Below are 20,663 nucleotides of genomic sequence, written 5' to 3' on the forward strand. Positions count from 1 at the left end.
AAGCCCACTGGCCACAGGGGTCACCATCCCCTGCCCTTCAGGGGCATGAAGCATCCTTCCATCCCCCACACGGGGCTCTGGCTGTGTGTCCCAAAGGCCTCCAGTTCTGCCCAGGAGTCCCAGTGGCAGCTCTGTTCCACGGAAGGGGCTGCAGGGCAGTGCCCCCCCCTCAGCCTGTCCCCAGGGCCCGGCCCTCTGAGCTGTGCCCGCTGGCACCCTGCAAGTGCCTATCTGTCCACAGCCCCCATCTGTTCGCCCTACAAATAGCCCAGCGGGGGGGGGCCCTCAGCCAGCACCCCACTGCCAGCCCTCATGGCACAGCACAGCGGGGGGGGGGCACAGCAGGATGGGATCCTGGTGGTCCTACAGGGGTAGCACTGGGTTTGGCGTGGAGTGGCACTGGGTGACGCAGACACCACGCTGGTGACAGTCATCTACAGAACCTTTGTCACCTCTTGGGTCCATCGTATTCACAAGGGGGGGCGGGGGGTGGGGAGGGGGGGGCACATCCCATTGAGGACACGTCATGGGGCACACGGGGCTGAGCGTGGCGGGCGCACACGAGGTGACGCACATGTCCCTCAATGCCACCTCCTGCTGCTTGCCCCTTGGCACCCTCCTGTCCCCTCGGTGCCAGAGACACGTCCCAAAATAGCCTCAGTGGGGCCATAAAAGCGGGGAGGGCGGACGCGGGGCAGCAGAAGCCACCACTGGGAGTGCTGTGAGGATGTGGGGGCCGAGCACGGTGGTACGCAGCGGGGGGCTGCTCTGCAGTGCCCACCTGGGCTGCCGTGTGCAGGAGGAGGACACGGGGCGCCGAGAGTCCTTCAGTGCTGAGTGGTTGGACCTGGAGCTCAGCACCCGGCCTGAGGAGGGGTGAGCAGCACCACTGGGGGTCTGGGAGCTCGGGGTCCCCGAGGGTTGTGGGGTCCCCATAGGGCGTCGGGGCTGAGGGAGATCGGATCATGGGGGAGCTCTTGGGGGGTGCCACGTGTTCCCCGTGGGACTGGGAGGATCTTTGGGGTTCCTGTGGGGTGTCTGCATGGGGATGGAGGAGGTTGGGTGGATGTGTGATGTGCTGGGGTCCCTGCGGAGCTGTGGGAGACACTGTGGGGAACTGGGGGTCTTGTGGAGCCAGGTGGTGTCTGAGCAGTGATCAGGGTTGTGGGTGGGGGTCTCTGAGCTTCCCATATGGTTGTGAAGGTCCTGGGTCGAGGGGGGAGGTTCCAAGAGTCTTCGTGAAGGTGAATAGAGAATGGTGGGGGTTCTGAAGTATCCATGGGGAACACGGGGATGTCAGTGGGTCCCCATGAGGTGGGATGGGACAGAAGGGTCTCCAACGGCGCTCGAGGGTTTGGGAAGCCATGGGGGTCTCCGAGGGTTTGGGGAAACCATGGGGGTCTCCAAGTGTCCCCATGGGGCAGGGTGGGACGGGGATCTCTACAGCCGCCCCACGAGCTCCCCGTGTGCAGGTGGTGCCGGCGGGAGGCGGACCGGCAGCGCCGCGAGTCGCTGGAGCAACGCGGGGAGACGCGGGTGCTGACGCAGCGCTCACCGTGGGGCGTGCTGCGGGTCGGCTTCCTGGGGCAGCCCCTGGCCCAGCACCTCCTGCCTTACGCCCGCACCCTCCCGCTGCCCCTCTTCGCCCCCCCAGACCTGCGCGGATCCAAGCCGGGGCTCCGACGGACCCTCTCCCGTTCCCTCTCCCACGAAGCCCAGAGGGGCTGAAGGCAGTGGGTGGGGGGCTCGGGGCGCGGGATGAGGTTGGGGGGCGGCGGCGGGGGGGTCTTGAGCTGCATTGCTCACCGCAGCCCCCGAAGATGGTGGAGGAAGGTGGGGGGACGTGGGGGTGGGCGCTCACCCTGCAGTGGGCAGCAGAGGTCGGTGGGGACGGGGCGCAGACGCGATGCTGTGTCCCTGGCAGAGAGAAGGGAGCGAGGATGAGGTGTGCTGAGCCCCCCCCGGGGCAGGGGCTGGGAGACACAGCAGTGTTGTGTTGTTTTGTACAGATGTGAATTTCTTTGTATTGCAATAAAAGGTGCAGCTTGGCTCTGTGGTTCCAACAGTGGTGGTTTGAGTGCGGGGTGCCAGACCTGGATCAGCCCTAGAGCATTGGACTGTCCGTGGGGCTGTGCCCCTCCATTTGTCCCCTTCTGGCCCTGTGGGACCCTGTGGGGAATTGGGGAAACTGAGGCACAGCCCATCGCTGTGGGATGCGGATGAGCGGGTGGGGGGAATGGGGGCAGATCTCTTATATAACTGTGCCCCCCCACCCTTACCAGCCCATGCCAGGGTTCTGGATGGCCCTGGTGTCAGCGCCCAGATTAGCTGTTCCCTCCCGGATGGATCCTGCTGTCCCTGGGCCACTGCCAGGCCCTGCGCCCATCCCCTTCCCATCCCCATCCATCCCCACTCGCTGCCTGTAGGGCTTCACCGCCTTCACCCCTTCCCTCGCCCAGCCCCACAAGCAGCACCGCCCCACGTCCCAGGCTGCTGGGTGCAATGAGTGCATCAGGAGCTGGAGGGTTTGGTGGGCCGGATCCTACCAGGGGCTGAGGTCCATCACAGCTCAGCAGTGTTAGCTTCACAAGGAAGCGCCTGGACCCCATCACTGTCCTTATCTCATTGCCTTCCTTCTCCCAGTCCTCATCCCCATTCCTGTCCCCACCTCCGTTCCCAGCCCCATCCCAACCTTATGCCACAAACAAGGTTCAGAGCAGCCCCTTTGTGGTGGTCATGCTCCCACTTTGTTGCTGGGACACCCCCGGTGCTGACACAACCCTGTGGGCTGCAGCCCCCACATGGGGAGGGGTGTGTGTGGGGGGGGGGTGGGCACAGCGGGGCCGGCTCCGGCCGCGGGCGCTGACATTAACCTGGTTATCCACGATGGATGGCTGCAATCAGCGCCGAGCAGCCGCTGCCATAACTCACCGTGCCCCCCCCCGCCCCCGGTTATCGGGGCTATAAATGAGAGGCAGCATCGGCACAGCGCAGACCCCGCCATGAGCAGCCTGGATGCCATCCGGGAGGGCTACGCACGCTTTGACCCCCACGCCTACCTGCAGAACAACTACGTGCCCCCCCGCGCCGACTTCTCCTCCGAGGAATGCGTGGTGCCCTGGAAGCTGAGATGTTTGGCCGAGACCTTCGCCAGCGGTGGGGAAACTGAGGCACGGGGTGGGGGGCACAGAGCATCCTGCCCGGCTCCCCCCATCCCGTGACTCACAGTGGGAACCCCCCCCTCCCTTCCCCAACCCCAGGTGAGATCTGTGGGCGCACGCTCATCGACGTGGGCTCAGGTCCCACCATCTATCAGCTGCTGAGCGCCTGCGAGCACTTCGAGGAGATCGTGGCCACCGATTTCCTGGAGGTGAACCGGGAGGAGCTGCGGCGTTGGGTGCGGGGTGAACCTGGAGCTTTCGACTGGAGCCCCTTCATCCAGCACGTCTGCAAGATCGAGGGGCGCGGGTAGGGCAGGAGGGGTGGGGTGGGGTGGGGGGCACATTGTGCTCCTGTGGAATGCTGGTCCCAAATCCCCGTGGGATCGTGGTCCCAAATCCCCATGGAGCTTCATGCCACGTCCCTGCAGATCACCACCCCTTGGATTTGTGGGCTGGGGGCTGAGACCCGCTGCAGTCGTGGTCCCACAGCCCATAGTGCTGATCCCGGCAGGATTCCTTTGGGATCCCATCCCCAGGTCCCTCTGAGCACTGTGCTGGTTCCTATAGGATCCCAATGCTGTGTCCCCACAGCCCCGTGTCTCCGCTCATGCCAGGCTGACTCCTTTGGGATTCCATCTCCACATCCCTGAAGATGTTGTGCTGAACCCTGCAGGATCTCATCCCCATAACCCTGCTGATGCTGGGCCGATTGCTATGAGATCCCACCCCTGTATCCCCCCAGGGTCCCATCCCCACAGACACTGCCCTGATCCCTGTAGGATCCTGTCCTAATATCCCTGCAGATATCAGGCTGATTGCTATGGGATCCCATCCCCTCATCCCCGTGGCTGCTGTGCTGCAGGACCCCAACCCCAAACCCCTGTTGGTGCCAGGTCGCTCCCTGCAGGACCCCAACCCCACATATCCCCCACAGCTCTCCTCCCCCCCTCCCTCTTCCCTCTGCTCCACCCCAATGCCACCCGCTACCCACAGGGAGGCCTGGCAGGAGAAGGAGCAGCGGTTGCGGGGCCGCCTGCGGCGCATCCTCCCCATCGATGTGCACCGTGCAGACCCACTGGGTGCCCCACTGCACCCTCCTGCTGATGCTCTGCTCTCCACCTTCTGCCTGGAGGCCGTCAGCCCCGACCGCGCAGCCTTTGGGCGAGCGCTGGTGAATGTTGGCTCAATGCTGCGCCCGGGGGGCCACGCGTTGCTGCTGGGGGCTCTGGGGGAGTCCTTCTACCTGGCGGGTGCTGCGCGGCTGCCCGTGGTGCCGCTGGATGAGGATGATGTCCGTGGAGCTCTGAGTGATGCTGGGTTCACCCTCCGTGATTTCCGTTCCTATGCCATGCCCCCCGCGCTGCGCACCGGCGTGGATGATGTCGATGGGGTGTTTTTTGTCCATGCACAGAAACCACTGGAAGGCTGAGCCCCCCCTCCCTGCTTCCCACCCTCAAAAAGGCAGACGCTGTGCTCCCAAGTCCCGTCATTCCATCCCCATTGCATCCCATAATAAAGCCTGAGCTGAGCACGGCACGGCCTTGGGGAGGCATGGGGGTCTGGGGGCTGTGCAGGTTGGGGGGTAAAATGGGGATGAGGGAAATGGGGGTCACTGCATCTTGAGGGGGGGGAGCAGGGGCATTTAAAGGATGTGCCAAGAGAGGAGAGTGAGGACAGAAGGGTGGGAAATAGGGTGTGGGGGCTGCAGGGTGGGTGGGTGCTCCATGGGGTGGGCAGGGGTGGTGTGGGTGGGGAGACGGGAGCACAGTGGGGCTGGGTGTGCAGTGCCCATAGAGCGGGGGGGGGGTGCAGAGCAGGATGGGGGGCACAGAGTACAGATTGAATTCCAGCTTTATTCACAGCACAGGGCACACCCTGCTGGGGGGCTGCACCCTGCTGGGTGGGGGGCACAGCCCCAGGGCGCTCCCCAAGGGCTGCACAGGGGTCACCCCCCCACCCCAAGGCACCGCTCTGACCCCACACATTGCACTGTCCCCCCTCCACCAAAAAGCCACCCAGCAGCAAGCAGGGCCGGGCAAGGCAGCATCCCTCCCCCGTCCCCCAGGCACCAGCATACCCAGGCACCATATCACACCCCTCCAGGGGACCCCTTCTGTGCTCAGCCTCCCCCAGACACCCACATTTCCCCCCCACCTGGTAGCAGCGCAGCCAAAGCAGCCACTGCCACCTCACGGGATCCACAGCAGGAGAAATTGGCTCAGCATCAGCAGCCAAGGGGGTCCAGTCCCCCCAACTTCTCCCAGAGAGGGGCTCTCGGCCCCCACACAGGACAGAGTGATAGAAAGGAAAGCACATCTCAGAAGGCAGGGGGAAGAGGGAGTCCACGGCCAGGGGGTATGGGGGAGGGGGAGGGAGGAATTTGTTTGGCACATGTAGGGGCAGGGCCCTGGGGGGGCATGCAGTGTTTCATCCCCCCCTGCTGCTCTAGTCCACTTTGGAGAGGTCCGAGTTGGCCTTCAGGAGGTAGAGGCTGTCATCCACCAGGAAGCTGTGGGGAGGGAAGGGAGGGCTGGGGGGCGCAGGTTGGTCCACTGGGGGCAGGAGATGGGGGCACAAGGGGGGCCCAAAGGCCGCTGGAGCCCAACCAGACCCTGGAGCACCCCCAGCACCAATGAGCAGGAGAGGGGGCTCTGAGCACCCCCATTTCAAGGCAGGGGACACAGTACTTCAAGGACAAAAGAGGGGCCTCCAAGCAACTCAATTTCAAGAGTGGAGCACCGAGCACCCCATACTGAAGGAAAAGGCCCCCAGCAGCCCGATTTCAAGCATGGCCCTCACCTGTAAAAGAGGATGTTGAGGGGCACGGTGCTGATGTGCCAGAGGGCGTGGGCGTCCAGCACCCAGAAGAGAGGAGGGAAGTCAAGGAGCTCGAGCAGAGCCCCCGCCTGCAGCAGCAGCACCACCACTGCACACTTCCAGACGTGGGGCAGGCGGGGGCGGTTCCGCAGGCACCACCACAGCCACCACAGCAGGTTGAGGAGCCCTAAGGAGGAAAAGAAGGGGGCCGTGGGATGGGAGCACGATGGCCCACACCCATCATGTCCCCATAGGCCTCACTCTCATCTCACTGTGTCTCCACATCCTCCAGCCTGGTCCCACTGTGTCCCCTCAGCCCCTACTCTGATCCCACTGTTCCTCCTGGACCCACTGCCCCAGCTCTCACCGATGGCCACGTTTGCAGCCATGTTGTAGCCGTAGTCAAAGCGGACGAGCGTCAGGTAGGAGATGTGGCAGGCGAGGAAGAGGAGGAGGAAGGCTCTGAAGATGCCAATTAAGGCCGGCCGCCGCAGCCCCATTGTCCTGTGGACAGGAGGACAGCAGTGACACAAACCCAACCCCAGGGACAGCGTTGTCCCCAGCGCTGGGACCGTGCTCACCTGACCCAGCACAGGTACACGGAGTGCAGGACAACGGCTGAGGCGCAGAAGTAGTCGAGTTTCTGCAGGGCAGGAGTGGGGCCAGGGGCTCAGACCCCGGGGATGTGCCCAGTGCCCCCCACAAGGTGGGGATGGGGACCCTCACCTCTGTCAGAGCCGTGTCCCGCGTGTGGAAGACGGTGGACCAGAACCAGGCATTGACGGAGACCTGTGGAGAGCACAGAGTGGTGTTGCAGGCAAGGTCACCACAGTGGTGGCTTCTGCATGTCCCCAATGCCCCGAGGGGAGGACTTACCCAAGCAAAGGCGACGCAGGTGGGGTACATGGGGGAGGTGGGGGGCACGGCAGCTTTGTAGCGCAGCAGCATCAGGAAGCTGGCCAGGCCGTTGAGGAGGGAGGCGAAGGCAGAGGCTGGCTCCTGGACAAAGAGGAACCGGGAGAAGGGCCACTGCGAGGGGACGGGGGGAGGGGAGGTCAGCTGGATGGAGGGGACACAGGGAACCCCACCTCCCCCCCCCCCCCCTTTGTCCTCACCTTGCCATGGAACTGCGGCACGCGGCGGCCGCCCTGCACGTAGAGCCGCACTGTGTGCCACATGCACTCATACTTGCAGTCATCGTGGCACGTCCAGCCTGGGGATGGGGAGCGGAGGGTCCCAGGGTGGGGCTCAGGGTGTCCCTCCTCCCTGCACCCCCTCCAGTCCCTTGTCAGGCCAGTGGGCGTCAGGACACCCATTTGCCATGGCCAAGGAGAAGCGTCCAGGATGGCTCTAAGTTTCCCCAGTACGGCCCAGTGCCCCTTCCAGGACGGCCCAGTGGGGTGCAGCACCTCCCCAGTACATCCCAATACCCCCCATTATGGCACTGTGCCTCCCAGCACAGCTCTGCATGCTCCAGTATGGCTCAGTGTTCCCCCAGAATAGACCAGCAACCTTCCAACCTGACCCCAGCATGGCCCAGTGCCTCCCCGTCCATCCCAGTGCTCCCAGTATGGTCCCACTCAGGAACCGGTGACCCCCCCCCAGTCCAGTCTCACCACGGCCCGGTGCTCCCCATTACAGAACCAGCTGCCCAGTCACCTCTCAGCCCCCACCCACTACGGCCCAGAGCTCCCAGTATATCCCAATGCTCCCAGTTCTGCCCCGCCTCCACGTGCAGAGGAGGAGCCTGCGCGACACGTGGGCGTGGTCACCACGTGGGCGTGGCCCGGAAGGGGCGGGGTCTCCGGGCTCCGCAGCCAATGGGCGGGCAGCGGGGCGGTACCTGTGAGGCCCATGTAGAGCGGCTGCCGGGCGCGGAAGTGCCGCAGCGCCGCCCCCGAGCAGTTCCGCCGCTCGCAGCGGCCCAGGCACTCGCGGTACAGCGGCTCCCGGTCGCCCTGAGAGCCGCGGGCCGGGCCCGGCGCCGTCGCCGCTCCCAGCAACAGCAGCAGCGCGGCCCGCGCCGCCCCGCCGCCCGCCATCGCCGCCCGGCGCGGCTTCCGGCCCGCCCCGGAAGTGGGGGCGGCGCGGGGCACCACGGGATATAGCGCCCCCGCTGGCCGCGGGCATCACGGGAGGGCTGCGGTCCTCCAGAGCGAGGAGGATCATGGGATATTCTCCCCCCCTCCTTCGGCGCTCTCCGCAGAGGCTCACGGGATATATCCCCCCGTGGTGCCGGGGGGCGTCGGAGGCCTCGAGGGGCCCAGGCCCGGTGTGGGGGTACCGGAGGGCAGCCGGTGGTCTCAGCTCAGTGCGGAGAGGAGCGGTGCGGCGGGGGGCGGAGGCCGCGAGGTCCAGGGCTGCCTCAGAACCGGCCCTGCGCCGCCGCACCGCGCGTGGGGCCGGGGGTCGCGCCCTGCAGCCGGGCAGCCCGGGAGCTGCGGTGCCCCGGCGCCTCGCAGTGCCCGTCGTGGAGCTCCCACGTCGGCGGAGCCCCGAGACGGAGCTCACGAGGGCGGCTCTGTTCTGCACGCACCCCCCCCCCCCCTCTTTCAGGACCCCCGGTGCGCGGAGCGACCGAGACTGGAAAGCCCGGTGCTGCCGGGATGGGTGACCGAGAGCAGCCGGGAGTCCCGGTGCGGCGGGATCCCCGTGCCCGGTACGCCCGGCTCGGCGCTGCCGGTGTCGGAGGGCACCGCTGCTCCCGGGACGGAGCGCCCGAAGCCGCCCGGTGGTTCCGGTGCCGCCCGGGACCCGCGATGTCCGAGTTCGGTGCCGCCGGGCGGAGCTCCGCCGCTGATCCCGGTGCCGCCGGGACGGACGGTGACCCGACACCGCCCGGTGCCTCCGGTGCTCGGGAGCGCGCGGGGTGGGCGGGAGCGCGCGGCGCGCCCTTTTCCCCGCTCCCAGGAACGCTGCGCGTCCCCGCGAGGTGGAGCCCGGGAGCGCGGCGGGAGGCGGCGGAACCGCACCGCAAACTTTCCCGGAGCGGCCGGCGCGGGGCCATGGGCCGCGGCCCGCGCTGAGCACCATGATCGCCGCCCGCGGCCGCCCGCTCTGCCCCGCGCTGCTGCTGCTGCTGCTCGCCGCGCTCTGCCCCGCCGCCGCCGCCGAAGGTGGGTCCGCCCCGACGGGCAGCGGGGGCGCGGGGGGCGGCGGCGGGACTCGGTGCGGAGTTGTGCGGAGAGTGGAGGGGTCGGGGTAGCGGGGCCGGGGGGCTGCTGGGGCTTTGCGGTTGAAAGTGACCCCCCCCGCCCCGCTGATTTCTCCCCCCCACCCCCCCCCCCCACCCCGGCTCCCCGCCGTGGGCAGCACCTCCCTCTCGGCGTTCCCACGCGGGATTGGGCTGAGCCGGGAGGCGCGGGGCCGGGGGCGGCCGCACCGCTCGTTGTCCCCCCCGGTGCCCCCCGGTGAGGGCGAGCTCGCAGCTGCCGCTGTGCCGTGTCCCCCAAGGGACCCCGAGATGAGGACGGCTCCGTCCCCACCGCGGTGCGTGGAATGGAACGGCTCGCAGGGGTCCCGCAGATCACAAGAGTGCGGTGACACAGCCACGAGAGCCCCCCACCACCGGGACAACTCCCCCCCCTCCGTCCCGCGGAGATGGTTTCGGGGCGCGGAGGGGCCCCGGGGCGGCGGCGGTGCCGCACGGTGCGGGTGGGCGGGCGGGTGCGTCCCCGCCGGTCGCTCCCATCCACATTCTCGAGGTGCCGCACCCTGCCCGGCCCGACGGGAGCAGCCGGGGCAGGACCCAGCGCCGCGGGGCCTCGGCCGGAGCGAGGACGGGGCGGGCATCGCCTCACCGCCATCCCCACGGAGACCCCGATGTGGGGTTCCCAGGGCAAAAAGCGGGGACTCGGTAGGTCCCTGCTGCTCCCATCACCCTGCAGCTGGAGCTCCGAGTGGTGGCACGTCCCCACCGCTGTACCCAGCGCTGTCCCCAGGGCAGGGGGTGACGCGCAGCCCGAGCCCCGGGAGGGCGATGGCAGAGGAACCGAACTGGGATCCATCCCCACCGCCTTCCTCCGGCCCTGGGAGCGCCGTCGGCATCCCCTGCCCGCACGCAGCAGGTGGAGCAGACCTTGAGCTTTGGCCGCACAACACCGCGGGCCGTTCCCTTCGGGGTGGGGGCACCTGGCAGTCCCCACCTCCCTGTCCACACGGGTAGCTCCGTGCCCAGGGGCAGAGATTCCCGTTCTGGAGGCTCGGGGCCGTTTCCCCGTCTCGGTGGCCCCTGCAGCAGGCAGAGGTCGGGGATGGGGGGGGGGGCGGCTGCAGCCCGGGTTGTCCCATGGCCTCGTGGCAGCTGCCGGCACCGGGGGCTGTCACTCAGCCTACGCGAGGCCCCCCCTGCACGGAGGGCAGAGCAGAGCGTACCCAACCCCTGCCTCAGTGTCCCCTTCCAAGGTGCTGATGGTGGAGCCGTGGGGTCGCGTTGGGGGGCGACCGCGGCCCCCACCCCGTGGGGTGAGAGGAGACATCGGGGACAACACGGTGACCCCGTTCAAGGAGAGGCAGGGGGGGCACCTTGGCACGTGGGGGTCTCGAGGGACCCCAGCCCCAAAGCCCTCATTGGGGGGCCGTCCCGCGTGGCGGTGGGGCGCCGGGGGCCGCGGGCGTGCCGGGGCTGGGCCGTGCCTGCGTCACCCCGCTCGCTCCCCAAACACGCCCGACCTGAAAAGGCGGTTCCCGGCGGGACGCTGCGGCCGGGCCGTGCCACCCCACCGCCGTGACTCACCGCACCCCGGCCCGCCCCTCCCGGACCCACCGCCACGCGCTGGGGGGGGGGGACGGGGACGGAGTGAGGCGGCCATGGGACGCGGCCATCCGGGGCCGCTCAACAATCGCGTGTTGTCTGGGCTCCCCCCCCCCCCCCCCCTCCCCGGCGGCGTGGGCACAGCATTCCTGCTCCGCGGCCCCCGCCCCGCTCGGGGCCCCCCGGGCTGCGCTCGGTGTGGGCTGTGGGGCCGGGGCGGCGTTCGGCCTTTGGGACCGCCCAGTGCCGGACGTGGGCACGCGGTGGGGGTCGTGGCTGCGTGCCGACGCTGGGGGTCGTGCTGCGGTGTGAGCTGGGGGTCCGCATCGCCGCGCATCCCGCGTCCCTCGTCCCCACGCCACGTGCGGGGGCCGCGCAGGAAGCCCATCGGAAGCCCATCGGAAGTTTTTGGGAGCAGATAACCGTCAGCAGCCGCGGCCGCAGCATTTCCTGCGGCCGGATCCCGCGGGGGCGATGGCACGGCCGGCCTCGGCTGACCCGTCCCACCCCCTCCTCCCCATCCATCCCCGCAGTGTGCACCGGCACCGACATGAAGCTGCTGCAGCCCTCCAGCCCCGAGAGCCACTACGAGACCTTACGGCACCTCTACCAGGGCTGCCAGGTGGTGCAGGGCAACCTGGAGCTCACCTACCTGCCTCCCGGCGCCGACACCGCCTTCCTCAAGGTGCGAGGATTTGGGGACACGTGGCACCGGGAAGGAGGTGGGGGGGTCCTGGGGGCACCGCGGGGGTCTCACCGCCGTGCTACACCCCCTCCCCACCGCAGGACATCAAGGAGGTGCAGGGCTACGTGCTGATCGCTGAGAACCATGTGAGCGCCGTGGGGCTGCAGGGGCTGCGTATCATCCGTGGGACGCAGCTCTTCCAGGAGCGCTACGCGTTGGCCGTGCTGGGCAATGTGGGGCTGCGGCAGCTCGGCATGCGGCAGCTCACAGGTAGGGGGCGTAGGGGGAGGAGATGGATGGAGGGTCCCTGCGTGGGGGCTGCAGGTCCACGAGTAGGGCTGGGGTATAGAATCACCGCGTGGTTTGGGTTGGAAGACCCCAAAATCCATCCATCACCGCCCCATGTCACAGGGACCCCTCCCACAGCCTGGTGCCCACCACACTGCACCTGAGCACTGCCAGGGATTGGGAACCTGCAGCTGCTCTGTGCCCTCATAGCAATGAATTTCTTCCTGATGTCGAACCTAAATCTCTTTTAGCTTAAAATCATTCCCCATTGTCTGTCCCTACACTCCTAGTAAACCTCCTCCCCAGATTTTATCCAGCCTCTTTAGTCTCTGGGTGGGGACTCCAAGTCCCTGCGTGAGGCTGGGTGTCCCCACAGGGCCATTCCCCCATGCTGATGGCAGCTCTTGTCCCCCCCATGCAGAGATCCTGAAGGGGGGGGTACACATTGAGGGGAACCCCCAGCTCTGCTTCCAGGAGACCATCCTCTGGGCCGACATCTTCCACCGGCACAACGAGCTGCGCAGTGAGACCCGCGTGGAGAGCACCCGCAGCAGGACCTGTGAGCAGCCCAAGGGCTGGGGAGGGGGCATGGGGGGGCTGAGAGGTGGGTGGGTTGGGGGATGCTCCCTATTGATGCCATCCATCCTCCTGCAGGTCCCGACTGCAGGGCACTGTGTGCTGAGGGGCACTGCTGGGGCGAGAGCCCGCAGGATTGCCAGACCTGTGAGTATGGGGCTGCCTGGGCCCCCACCCCATAGAAACCCCCCAAACCCTTGGGCACTCCCATATCCCTGCTCCATTCAGCCCATGTAGCACACAGATCCCTGCTCTGGGCGCCTCCACTTGTGCCCCTCAATCACCATGCTGCAGACCTCCCCTTGTCCCCAAACCCCTCTCCATAGATGCCCAGAATCCCTTCCCTATACACCTTTGGAATGCCACCTATCCCACAGCTCCTTGCCCCTCTCCCCAGACTCTATCCCTTTGGGGGAGGGATCCCCATGCCATTTTGACCCCCCCTTTCCCCCCCCCCCAGTGACCAACAGCATCTGCCACGGGTGCCCACGCTGCAAGGGCACGAAGCCGACGGACTGCTGCCACGAGCAGTGCGCTGCGGGCTGCACCGGCCCCAAGCACTCCGACTGCCTGGTGGGCAAGGGATGGGGGGGGGGTGGGCAGGGGATTCCCCAAACACAGGGGCTGATGGCTGGACCCCCCCCCCCACCCCCTAGGCCTGTCTGAACTTCAACCGGAGTGGGATTTGCGAGCTGCACTGCCCCCCCCTCGTCATCTACAACTCCGACACCTTCGAGTCGGTGCCCAACCGTGATGGGCGATACACCTTTGGTGCCAGCTGTGTCAGCCAGTGCCCCTGTGAGTGCTGGGGGGTGGGGAGGGGGCTGGGGTCTGAGCACCTCCTTACTCAGTTCTGATCATCCTGTCCCCTCCTCCTGGCCCCCAGATAACTACCTTGCGACAGAGGTGGGTTCCTGCACCCTTGTTTGCCCCCAGAACAGTCAAGAGGTGACAGTCAACAATGTGCAGAAGTGTGAGAAGTGCAGCAAGCCTTGTCCAGAGGGTGAGTGCCTGGGGGAGGGGGGTCCTAACTGGGCATCTGGGGGGCTCTGGGGCAACCCAGGGGGCTGCTGTTCACTGCTGGAGAGCCCTTGCTTCCAGTGGGGCCAAGGGGCTGCTGTGCCCTGGGGGGCCCTGCGGCATGCTGCCGAGCAGGCAGTGCTTTGGGGAGGTCCTGGTGAATCTCCCACCCCCTCTCTGCTCCCCACAGTGTGCTACGGGCTGGGGGTGGATTTCCTCAAGGGTGTCCGTGCTGTCAATGCCTCCAACATCCGGCACTTTGCTGGCTGCACCAAGATCTTTGGTAGCCTGGCCTTCCTGCCCGAGACCTTTGCTGGGTAAGCACTGCATACCCCATTCCAGAGGGAACTATTGGGACCCCCCACAGTCCCACCAACCCACCCTTCCTATCTCCCACAGGGACCCAAGCACCAACACAGCACCCCTGGACCCCCAGCTGCTATCGGTCTTTGAGAGCCTGGAGGAGCTGACAGGTGAGTGCTCGGGGATGGGGACACGTCCCTGAGCTGAGGGCACAAAGCGAGCAGTGGTTACACTTGTGTGCCCTCCTTCCCTCCCCCAGGGTACCTGTACATTGCTGCCTGGCCACCCAGTATGGACGACCTGGGCGTCTTTCAGAACCTGCGTGTTATCCGTGGCCGTGTGCTGCACAAGTGAGCGGGGATGGGGACGTAGAGGGATGTGATGGGTGACACAGGGGTGACGTGGGTGCTCACCTGGCTGTGTCTTGGCAGCGGTGCCTACTCACTGACGCTGCAGGACCTGGCGGTGCGGGCACTGGGGCTGCGTGCCTTGCAGGAGATCAGCAGTGGGATGGTGCTCATCCACCACAACCCCCAGCTCTGCTTCCTCCAGAAGGTGCCCTGGGACAGCATCTTCCGCCACCCCCGCCAACACCTCTTCCAGACCCACAACAAAGCCCCCGAGCAGTGCGGTGAGGACCCCCCCAATCCCACTCCAGCCCTGCTCATGTTCCCCAGGGCCAGGCTGGGGCATGGGGGTAACCCTGTGTCCGACCTCCCCAGAGAGTGAGGGCCTGGTGTGCTTCCACCTCTGCGCCCACGGGCACTGCTGGGGGCCCGGCCCCACTCAGTGCGTCTCCTGTGAGCGCTTCCTGCGGGGCCAGGAGTGCGTGGCCTCCTGCAACCTGCTGGATGGGTGAGTGGAGGGATGGGCTGAGCCTGGCAGGGGGAGTGGGACACTGTCCTGTATCGATCCCAAACCCATCCCACTCCCACCGCCCCGCAGTGCCATCCGGGAGCACACCAACGGCACGCGCTGCCTGCCCTGCCACCCTGAGTGCCAGCCTCAGAACGGCACCGAGACCTGCTTTGGATCGGTGAGCATGGGGACATGGGGACACCAGCATGGGGATGGCACTGCCGCCAGGTCCCTCACCCCCCACCCCTGTGCCCCCCACCCCTCAGGATGCAGATCAGTGCGTGGCATGCGCGCACTACAAGGATGGGCAGCAGTGTGTGCGGCGCTGCCCCAGCGGGGTGAAGGTGGACGCCTCCTTTGTGCCTATCTGGAAATACCCTGATGAGGAGGGGGTCTGCCAGCTCTGCCCCACCAACTGCACCCACTCGTGAGTACACACTGTGACCAGGGGTGTGGAGGGGGGGCTGCTGGATGCTCACCCACCCTGTGTTCTACCAGGTGCACCATCCGGGATGAGGACGGCTGCCCCGTGGACCAGAAGCCAAGGTAGCACCATGGGTACCCCCACCCCGTGGGGGAGCATCAGGGGGTGACCGCACCCCCACGTCCCCTGTCACCTCCCATCCCACAGCCAGGTGACGTCCATCATTGCTGGTGTGGTGGGAGCTCTGCTGGTCGTCGTCCTTCTGCTCATCACCGTCGTCTGTGTCAAACGCCGGCGGCAGCAGGAGAGGAAGCACACCATGCGGCGGCTGCTGCAGGAGACCGAGGTGGGGATGTGGGGCAACCTCAAGGGAGGGCTCAAAGAGTTGTTCCTCCTCACTCACCTGTCCCTCACAGCTGGTGGAGCCACTGACGCCCAGCGGGGCCCTCCCCAACCAAGCGCAGATGCGCATCCTCAAGGAGACGGAGTTGAAGAAAGTGAAGGTTTTGGGCTCCGGCGCTTTTGGAACTGTCTATAAGGTGAGGAGTGGGGGGCACTGTCAGTGAGATGGCACCGTCTGTGTCCTCCTCACTCACCGACCCCCTCATAGGGCATCTGGATCCCCGATGGGGAGAGCGTGAAGATCCCGGTGGCCATCAAGGTGTTGCGGGAGAACACCTCGCCTAAAGCCAACAAGGAGATCCTGGATGTGAGTGCAGTGGAGGTGGGCACGGGGCTGGGGAATCTGTGCCAACCTGACCTCCTGTCCATGGCTGCCTGCAGGAAGCCTATGTGATGGCCGGGGTGGGCAGCCCCTATGTGTCACGGCTGCTGGGCATCTGCCTGACCTCCACGGTGCAGCTGGTGACGCAGCTGATGCCCTACGGCTGCTTGCTGGACTATGTGCGGGAGAACAAGGACCGCATCGGCTCCCAGGACCTGCTCAACTGGTGTGTGCAGATCGCCAAGGTAGGACCGGGGGCTGCTGGGGGGTGTGGGGGTCGGAGGTGCAGAGCTTAATGCCTGCTGCCCAGGGGATGAGCTACCTGGAGGAGGTGCGGCTGGTGCACCGCGACCTGGCTGCTCGCAACGTCCTGGTCAAGAGCCCCAACCACGTCAAAATCACAGACTTCGGGCTGGCACGGCTGCTTGATATCGACGAGACCGAGTACCACGCTGATGGGGGCAAGGTGGGACGTGGGGATGGGGTGACAGGGAGAGTGGTGTCCCCAGAGGGTCCCGCTCACCTCTCCATCCACCCACCCAGGTCCCCATCAAGTGGATGGCGCTGGAATCCATCCTGCGCCGGCGCTTCACCCACCAGAGCGATGTCTGGAGCTACGGTGCGTTCCCGTGCTGGCTGTGGTGGGGCAGGGGGTCCCAAACCAACACTTAACCCATGTCCCCGTGTCCTCAGGTGTCACTGTGTGGGAGCTGATGACCTTTGGGGCAAAACCATACGATGGGATCCCAGCACGGGAGATCCCCGATCTGTTGGAGAAAGGCGAGCGGCTGCCGCAGCCGCCCATCTGCACCATCGATGTCTACATGATCATGGTGAAATGTGAGTGGGGGGACATGGGGACACGGTGGCCAGGACCCCACCACCCCCCTCACGGCACTTGGCTCTGCCCCAGGCTGGATGATCGACTCCGAGTGCCGGCCCAAGTTCCGTGAGCTGGTCACCGAGTTCTCCCGCATGGCCCGTGACCCCCAGCGCTTTGTGGTCATCCAGGTACAGGGTCCTGGGGGTCTCGTCCTCAGCAGTGCCCCAACAGGCACTGACAGCCCCCCTTCATCCCCAGAACGACATGATTGGGCTGCCCAGCTCCATGGACAGCACCTTCTACCGGGCGCTGCTGGAGGAGGAGGACATGGACGACCTGGTGGATGCTGAGGAGTACCTGGTCCCTCACCAGGGCTTCTTCAGTGCTGAGACCTCCACTGCCTACCGCAGCCGCATCTCCTCCACGCGGGTATGGGCCAGCTTGGGGCAGCATGTTGCTGCAGGGTCCACAGGGTGCAAAGTCCCTAACGCTACCTGGAGACCCCACAGACCTCATGCAACCCCACGACACCATGCCCAACTCCATGCTCTCTTGCCTCCACAGAGCACGGCAGAGACCCCAGTCGACACAACAGAGGGCGAGGAATCAGCTGCCTTCCCCTTTCCACCGCAAAGCCTGGTGGAGGGGCCAGAGTGCCCTGTGCCAGAGGCTCTGGAGGTGGATGTTGGGGCCAAGGGAGCCCTGCCGAGCCCCCCAGCCACACGGTACAGCGAGGACCCCACTGCACTGCCAGGAGATGAGAGCGAGGGTCTGGACCCTGAGGGCTTCACCACCCCAGCCCCCCATACCACTATGCCAGGTAGGGCAATATGGGACCGTGGGGATGGGAGAAAGAACCCTGCTTGGCTGCTGACACATCCCTTGTCCCTGCAGAGTACGTGAATCAGGCTGGGGAGCGGCCGTCACCCCCCCGGCACCCCTGCGCACCGCCGTCCCCACCAGACAAACCCAAGGGCCACCAAGGCAAGAACGGGCTCATCAAGGACACCAAGCACCCCTTCCTGGGGCCCTATGGCCGCGCCGTGGAGAACCCTGAGTACCTGGCCCCCCCGGGGCTGCCGGTCCCCACCACCTTCAGCCAGGCGTTTGACAACCCTTACTACTGGAACCAGGACCCCCCCAAAGCTGGGAGCCCTGAGGGTGGTCCCAGCTCCACACCGGCAGCTGAGAACCCCGAGTACCTGGGTTTGGCTGAGCCTGAGGACGTGGCTGTGTAGGGCAGGGCCACTGATGGCCCACCCCCCCCTTTCACCGAGGCAGCTTGGGGAGGGACGGCGTGAGGCCAGCAGTGGATGTGGGGCCGGGACTGTCCCCTCTGCATGGGGTGCCCTGTGCTGCAAGAGAGCCCAGGGCACCATGGGACAGTGCAGCAACACAGGGGTGGGCACAGAGGACCCCCAAAAGGAGCCCAAAAGCCCCACCGAGATGGATGCTCAAGCCCCACACAATTCCTTGAGGAATAAGGAAGATGGAAGCAGCATCACCCCAACCAGCACAGGACTGGGAGCCCCATCACACTGCTACTCATCACCATACACCTGTGTCACACTGCTGCTGTCCCAAAGGCTCTTCCACCACCACTGTGCCTCAGCCCCCTCCTCACCGGCGCCCAGCTGCGCTGGACACACTGACTTGCACTGAGCAGGTGGATGCTGGGCTGCCTGGGCTCCTGCTGGATTCCTGTGAAGCTGACGGTGTCACACCTGGATGTATATTTGATCATTGTATATGATTTTTTTTTTTTTTCTACTCTGCTTGTCTGCGTGGTTTGCTCCCATCTCCTCCATCAGCTGCTGTCACCATAGCACTGAGGGAAAGCCCTGATCCCGTTGGGCTGCAGCCCAACAAGGCAGCAGGGAGCTGACCTAGTCCTGCTTTCACTGCCCGTGTCCCCACCACACTCTCCAGGGACACAGGGAAAGAGGAGCAATGTTTTCCTCCATCCTTTATTCAGCACTGGATCATGGGGCTTACAGACAGTACTTAATAAATAGGGGACAGCCACCTTGGCTCGGCCACACTGCCCTGGGCTCAGCTGCCCTGTGGCAAAGGGCAGAGTCATTACGTGGGGAGGGTGAGAGCCAGGAGCCTGGGAACAGGGCAGCAGGAGAAGCTCGTGGCCGTTAAACGAACCCCGGGGCTGTGGGGATAGAGCCAAGCAGGGGTTCCCATGGCCAGCCGGTCCCTGCTGCCCTCATACCTGTTTAAACAGTGATCAGAGAAGCTGTAATCATTAACGAACCACACTCAAGTTTACGTTCCTCTGCATAAACCTTTGGGAGCTCTGAAGCCACCGTGTCCCCTCTGAAGGCCAGGTTGGGCTGGGCGTTCACTGGCCTCACAGGTCAGGGGGCAGCGGGGCCGTGCAGTGCCCCAAACCCCCCAGGGGCTGAGAATGAGCCCCTCTGTGCTGCTGCTGGAGGGAGGGGCAGGAGGGAAGCAGGCAGGTAAGTGCCACGGTTACAGCCCATGAATGGTGTGGACGTAGCCTCAGGGAATAGGCATAGTTGGACCAGTGACACCAGCACCATGGCAGCTCCCCTCCTTATGCTCCCGCGTTCCCCCAGCGTCCCCAGGGGTGCAGGAAGTTAACGGGGAGCTGCAAAGCACGGGGTGCTGAGGGGACAGGAGACCCCCACCAGGCGCAGGGCTACAGGATGACGCAGGGGGGGCGGCTGTTGGTGATCTTCTCCAGCGGTTCCCCATTCCTGGCTCTGCGGATCGCTTCGATCAGCTGTGGGGATGAAGGGGGGGCACACGTGTGACTCTCAGTTGCCCCACACCTCTGAGCCCCATCCCCCCACACAGCCCGGGGGGCACCAGGCCGGGTACTCACATCCTTCTCATAGGGAAAGCCTCCGTTCTCCAGCTTGGAGAAGACCAGCTGCCCGTTGATCTCAATCTCAAAGGCGCCTTGTAAACAGAGGGAGCCATAAGCTGTGCCCCCCCTCACTCCCATCCCCACCGCCCCAAACCACCACCCGCAGCAGGATGGGGCAGGAAGGGTCCCGGGGGGAACAGATGTGGGGCTGAGGTCACCCCACCAAGTCCAGCGCTCAGGGAGTGAGGTACAACTCCCCCCACCCCCCCACCTCTGTGCGAGGTTGTAACGGGCTCAGTCCCAGCACCCCCCAGCAGATGGGGCTGAGACCCAGTGCAGCACCAGGGAGGGGAAAAAAAAACAAGCCACACACACACACACCTTTCCTCGTGGGAAACACCGAGAGGCCCCCGGGGGCACCCATATTACCACAGCAACATCCAAACCCCCCCCCGGAGCCCCTCAGCCCCCCGCCCCGGAGCTCACCTGTGCCCCCCAGGCGGGACTCGATCTCGATGTCGGGGTATTCCTCCCGCACGGCGCTCGCCAGCTCCTCGTAGGTGGCCCCGAAGCCGCAGGGCTCGCTGCGGGTGGGATTGAACCCAAAAGCTGCGCCCCTCCCCGCCCCGCAGCCCCACATCCCGCGCTCCTCCGCCCCCTCCCAGCACCGCCGCCCCTCAGGGCCCCTCCGTGCCCCCCCCGAGGCGGCGGGACCCTCACCAGTACTCCACCATGATGTGAACTCGCCGCTCCGAACCGGAGCCGGAAACAAAGCCGTCACCGGCCTCGCTCTCGGTCCCAACGGCCGTCGCTCCGTTACCGCCGCCGCTGCTCATGGCCGCCCTCCTGCCGCCGCTTCCGGGTGCTGCCACGTGACACAGAGCTTCCGGCCGCTCTGCGCCGCCCTCTCGTCTGCTCCGCTCCTTCTGCGCTACCGCCCTCTGCTGGTGGGAGGATCGTATAGCAGCAGGGCGTCCCGCTGCCCCCTGCGCAGCGTGGGGACGCAGAGGGACCCCGTGGGGACACGCGGAGCCCCGTGGGGGCACAGAAGGACCTCGAGGGGATACCGAGAAACCCCCCTGGGGACACAGAGACCCACAGGCCCACGGGGGATGTGCACAGAACCACAGAGCCTGCACTGCACCTGTGGGACCCCCGCTGACCTCCCCACCATGGGACCCCCGCGGTGTGACCCACAGCCCGCAGCCCCACAGGACCCTCACGGGACCCCCACGGGGCCCTCGGGATCCTCCGCGGAGGGATACCCCGTGGGAACCCCTCTGGAGACTCAATGACCTTAGGGGAACCCCAACACCCCACAGGGATCCCCTGTGCCCCCCATGGGGGAGGCCCCCAGACCCACGGGGACACCCCCGGGCCCCACAGGGA

At 66.1% G+C, this 20,663-nt stretch overlaps 5 protein-coding genes and 1 long non-coding RNA gene across 7 annotated transcripts; 3 read left to right on the forward strand and 3 right to left on the reverse strand.

Moving 5' to 3' along the window:
* The first annotated feature begins 675 nt into the window (after positions 1–675).
* On the forward strand, positions 676–2,050 carry TCAP (titin-cap). The gene is made up of 2 exons (XM_031600756.2): positions 676–876; positions 1,473–2,050. The coding sequence occupies exons 1-2, from the start codon at positions 728–730 to the stop codon at positions 1,726–1,728; spliced, it is 405 nt and encodes a 134-aa protein (XP_031456616.2). The 5' UTR covers positions 676–727; the 3' UTR covers positions 1,729–2,050.
* LOC149914987 (uncharacterized) lies at positions 2,039–4,266 on the reverse strand. Its single transcript, XR_016460057.1, has 3 exons — positions 4,153–4,266; positions 3,060–3,447; positions 2,039–2,169 (listed from the first exon to the last, which is right to left on the reverse strand). It is a non-coding gene; the product is annotated as an uncharacterized LOC149914987 (long non-coding RNA).
* On the forward strand, positions 2,191–4,712 carry PNMT (phenylethanolamine N-methyltransferase). The gene is made up of 3 exons (XM_031600769.2): positions 2,191–3,156; positions 3,261–3,468; positions 4,155–4,712. Exons 1-3 carry the CDS (start codon positions 2,802–2,804, stop codon positions 4,588–4,590), a joined length of 999 nt encoding a protein of 332 aa, XP_031456629.2. The 5' UTR covers positions 2,191–2,801; the 3' UTR covers positions 4,591–4,712.
* Positions 4,713–4,994: 282 nt separating this feature from the next.
* Positions 4,995–8,037, reverse strand: PGAP3 (post-GPI attachment to proteins phospholipase 3). Of its 2 annotated transcripts, none has more exons than XM_031600734.2 (8): positions 7,822–8,037; positions 7,094–7,191; positions 6,855–7,007; positions 6,705–6,767; positions 6,560–6,621; positions 6,346–6,482; positions 5,961–6,165; positions 4,995–5,670 (listed from the first exon to the last, which is right to left on the reverse strand). In XM_031600734.2, exons 1-8 carry the CDS (start codon positions 8,018–8,020, stop codon positions 5,607–5,609), a joined length of 981 nt encoding a protein of 326 aa, XP_031456594.1. In that variant the 5' UTR covers positions 8,021–8,037; the 3' UTR covers positions 4,995–5,606. The 2 variants fall into 2 exon arrangements, with proteins under 2 accessions (XP_031456594.1, XP_031456595.2); XM_031600735.2 differs by having other exon boundaries at positions 6,855–6,977; positions 7,822–8,035.
* A 901-nt stretch (positions 8,038–8,938) lies between these two features.
* ERBB2 (erb-b2 receptor tyrosine kinase 2) lies at positions 8,939–18,172 on the forward strand. Its single transcript, XM_031600649.2, has 27 exons — positions 8,939–9,094; positions 11,265–11,416; positions 11,518–11,686; positions 12,126–12,263; positions 12,359–12,427; positions 12,741–12,853; positions 12,937–13,078; positions 13,167–13,283; positions 13,491–13,617; positions 13,700–13,773; positions 13,863–13,953; positions 14,035–14,234; positions 14,326–14,458; positions 14,549–14,639; positions 14,728–14,888; positions 14,960–15,007; positions 15,093–15,231; positions 15,302–15,424; positions 15,496–15,594; positions 15,669–15,854; positions 15,920–16,075; positions 16,153–16,228; positions 16,303–16,449; positions 16,523–16,620; positions 16,691–16,861; positions 16,997–17,252; positions 17,327–18,172. The coding sequence occupies exons 1-27, from the start codon at positions 9,010–9,012 to the stop codon at positions 17,668–17,670; spliced, it is 3,705 nt and encodes a 1,234-aa protein (XP_031456509.2). The 5' UTR covers positions 8,939–9,009; the 3' UTR covers positions 17,671–18,172.
* Positions 18,173–18,383: 211 nt separating this feature from the next.
* On the reverse strand, positions 18,384–20,157 carry MIEN1 (migration and invasion enhancer 1). Its single transcript, XM_031600757.2, has 4 exons — positions 19,995–20,157; positions 19,761–19,858; positions 19,290–19,366; positions 18,384–19,187 (listed from the first exon to the last, which is right to left on the reverse strand). The coding sequence occupies exons 1-4, from the start codon at positions 20,108–20,110 to the stop codon at positions 19,104–19,106; spliced, it is 375 nt and encodes a 124-aa protein (XP_031456617.1). The 5' UTR covers positions 20,111–20,157; the 3' UTR covers positions 18,384–19,103.
* Positions 20,158–20,663: the final 506 nt, after the last annotated feature.

The sequence above is a fragment of the Phasianus colchicus genome, chromosome 26, assembly GCF_987193195.1.
Source record: "Phasianus colchicus chromosome 26, bPhaCol1.hap1.1, whole genome shotgun sequence".
NCBI lineage: Eukaryota > Metazoa > Chordata > Aves > Galliformes > Phasianidae > Phasianus > Phasianus colchicus.

Bases quoted from the DNA above. Each gene is read 5' to 3' on its own strand.
- ERBB2 (XM_031600649.2), top strand. From the start codon at position 9,010: ATGATCGCCGCCCGCGGCCGCCCGCTCTGCCCCGCGCTGCTGCTGCTG. The intron at 15,855-15,919 runs GTAGGACCGGGG...CCTGCTGCCCAG, and splicing joins GGTGTGTGCAGATCGCCAAG to GGGATGAGCTACCTGGAGGA. The intron at 16,076-16,152 runs GTGGGACGTGGG...CCACCCACCCAG, and splicing joins ACCACGCTGATGGGGGCAAG to GTCCCCATCAAGTGGATGGC.
- PGAP3 (XM_031600734.2), bottom strand. From the start codon at position 8,020: ATGGCGGGCGGCGGGGCGGCGCGGGCCGCGCTGCTGCTGTTGCTGGGA. The intron at 7,008-7,093 runs GTGAGGACAAAG...GTCCCCTCGCAG, and splicing joins TGCCGCAGTTCCATGGCAAG to TGGCCCTTCTCCCGGTTCCT. The intron at 6,483-6,559 runs GTGAGCACGGTC...TCCTGTCCACAG, and splicing joins GTGTACCTGTGCTGGGTCAG to GACAATGGGGCTGCGGCGGC.
- MIEN1 (XM_031600757.2), bottom strand. From the start codon at position 20,110: ATGAGCAGCGGCGGCGGTAACGGAGCGACGGCCGTTGGGACCGAGAGC. The intron at 19,859-19,994 runs GTGAGGGTCCCG...TCCCACCCGCAG, and splicing joins CACATCATGGTGGAGTACTG to CGAGCCCTGCGGCTTCGGGG. The intron at 19,367-19,760 runs GTGAGCTCCGGG...TCTGTTTACAAG, and splicing joins GTCCCGCCTGGGGGGCACAG to GCGCCTTTGAGATTGAGATC.
- TCAP (XM_031600756.2), top strand. From the start codon at position 728: ATGTGGGGGCCGAGCACGGTGGTACGCAGCGGGGGGCTGCTCTGCAGT. The intron at 877-1,472 runs GTGAGCAGCACC...CCCCGTGTGCAG, and splicing joins AGCACCCGGCCTGAGGAGGG to GTGGTGCCGGCGGGAGGCGG.
- PNMT (XM_031600769.2), top strand. From the start codon at position 2,802: ATGGGGAGGGGTGTGTGTGGGGGGGGGGTGGGCACAGCGGGGCCGGCT. The intron at 3,157-3,260 runs GTGGGGAAACTG...CCCCAACCCCAG, and splicing joins GGCCGAGACCTTCGCCAGCG to GTGAGATCTGTGGGCGCACG. The intron at 3,469-4,154 runs GTAGGGCAGGAG...CGCTACCCACAG, and splicing joins TGCAAGATCGAGGGGCGCGG to GGAGGCCTGGCAGGAGAAGG.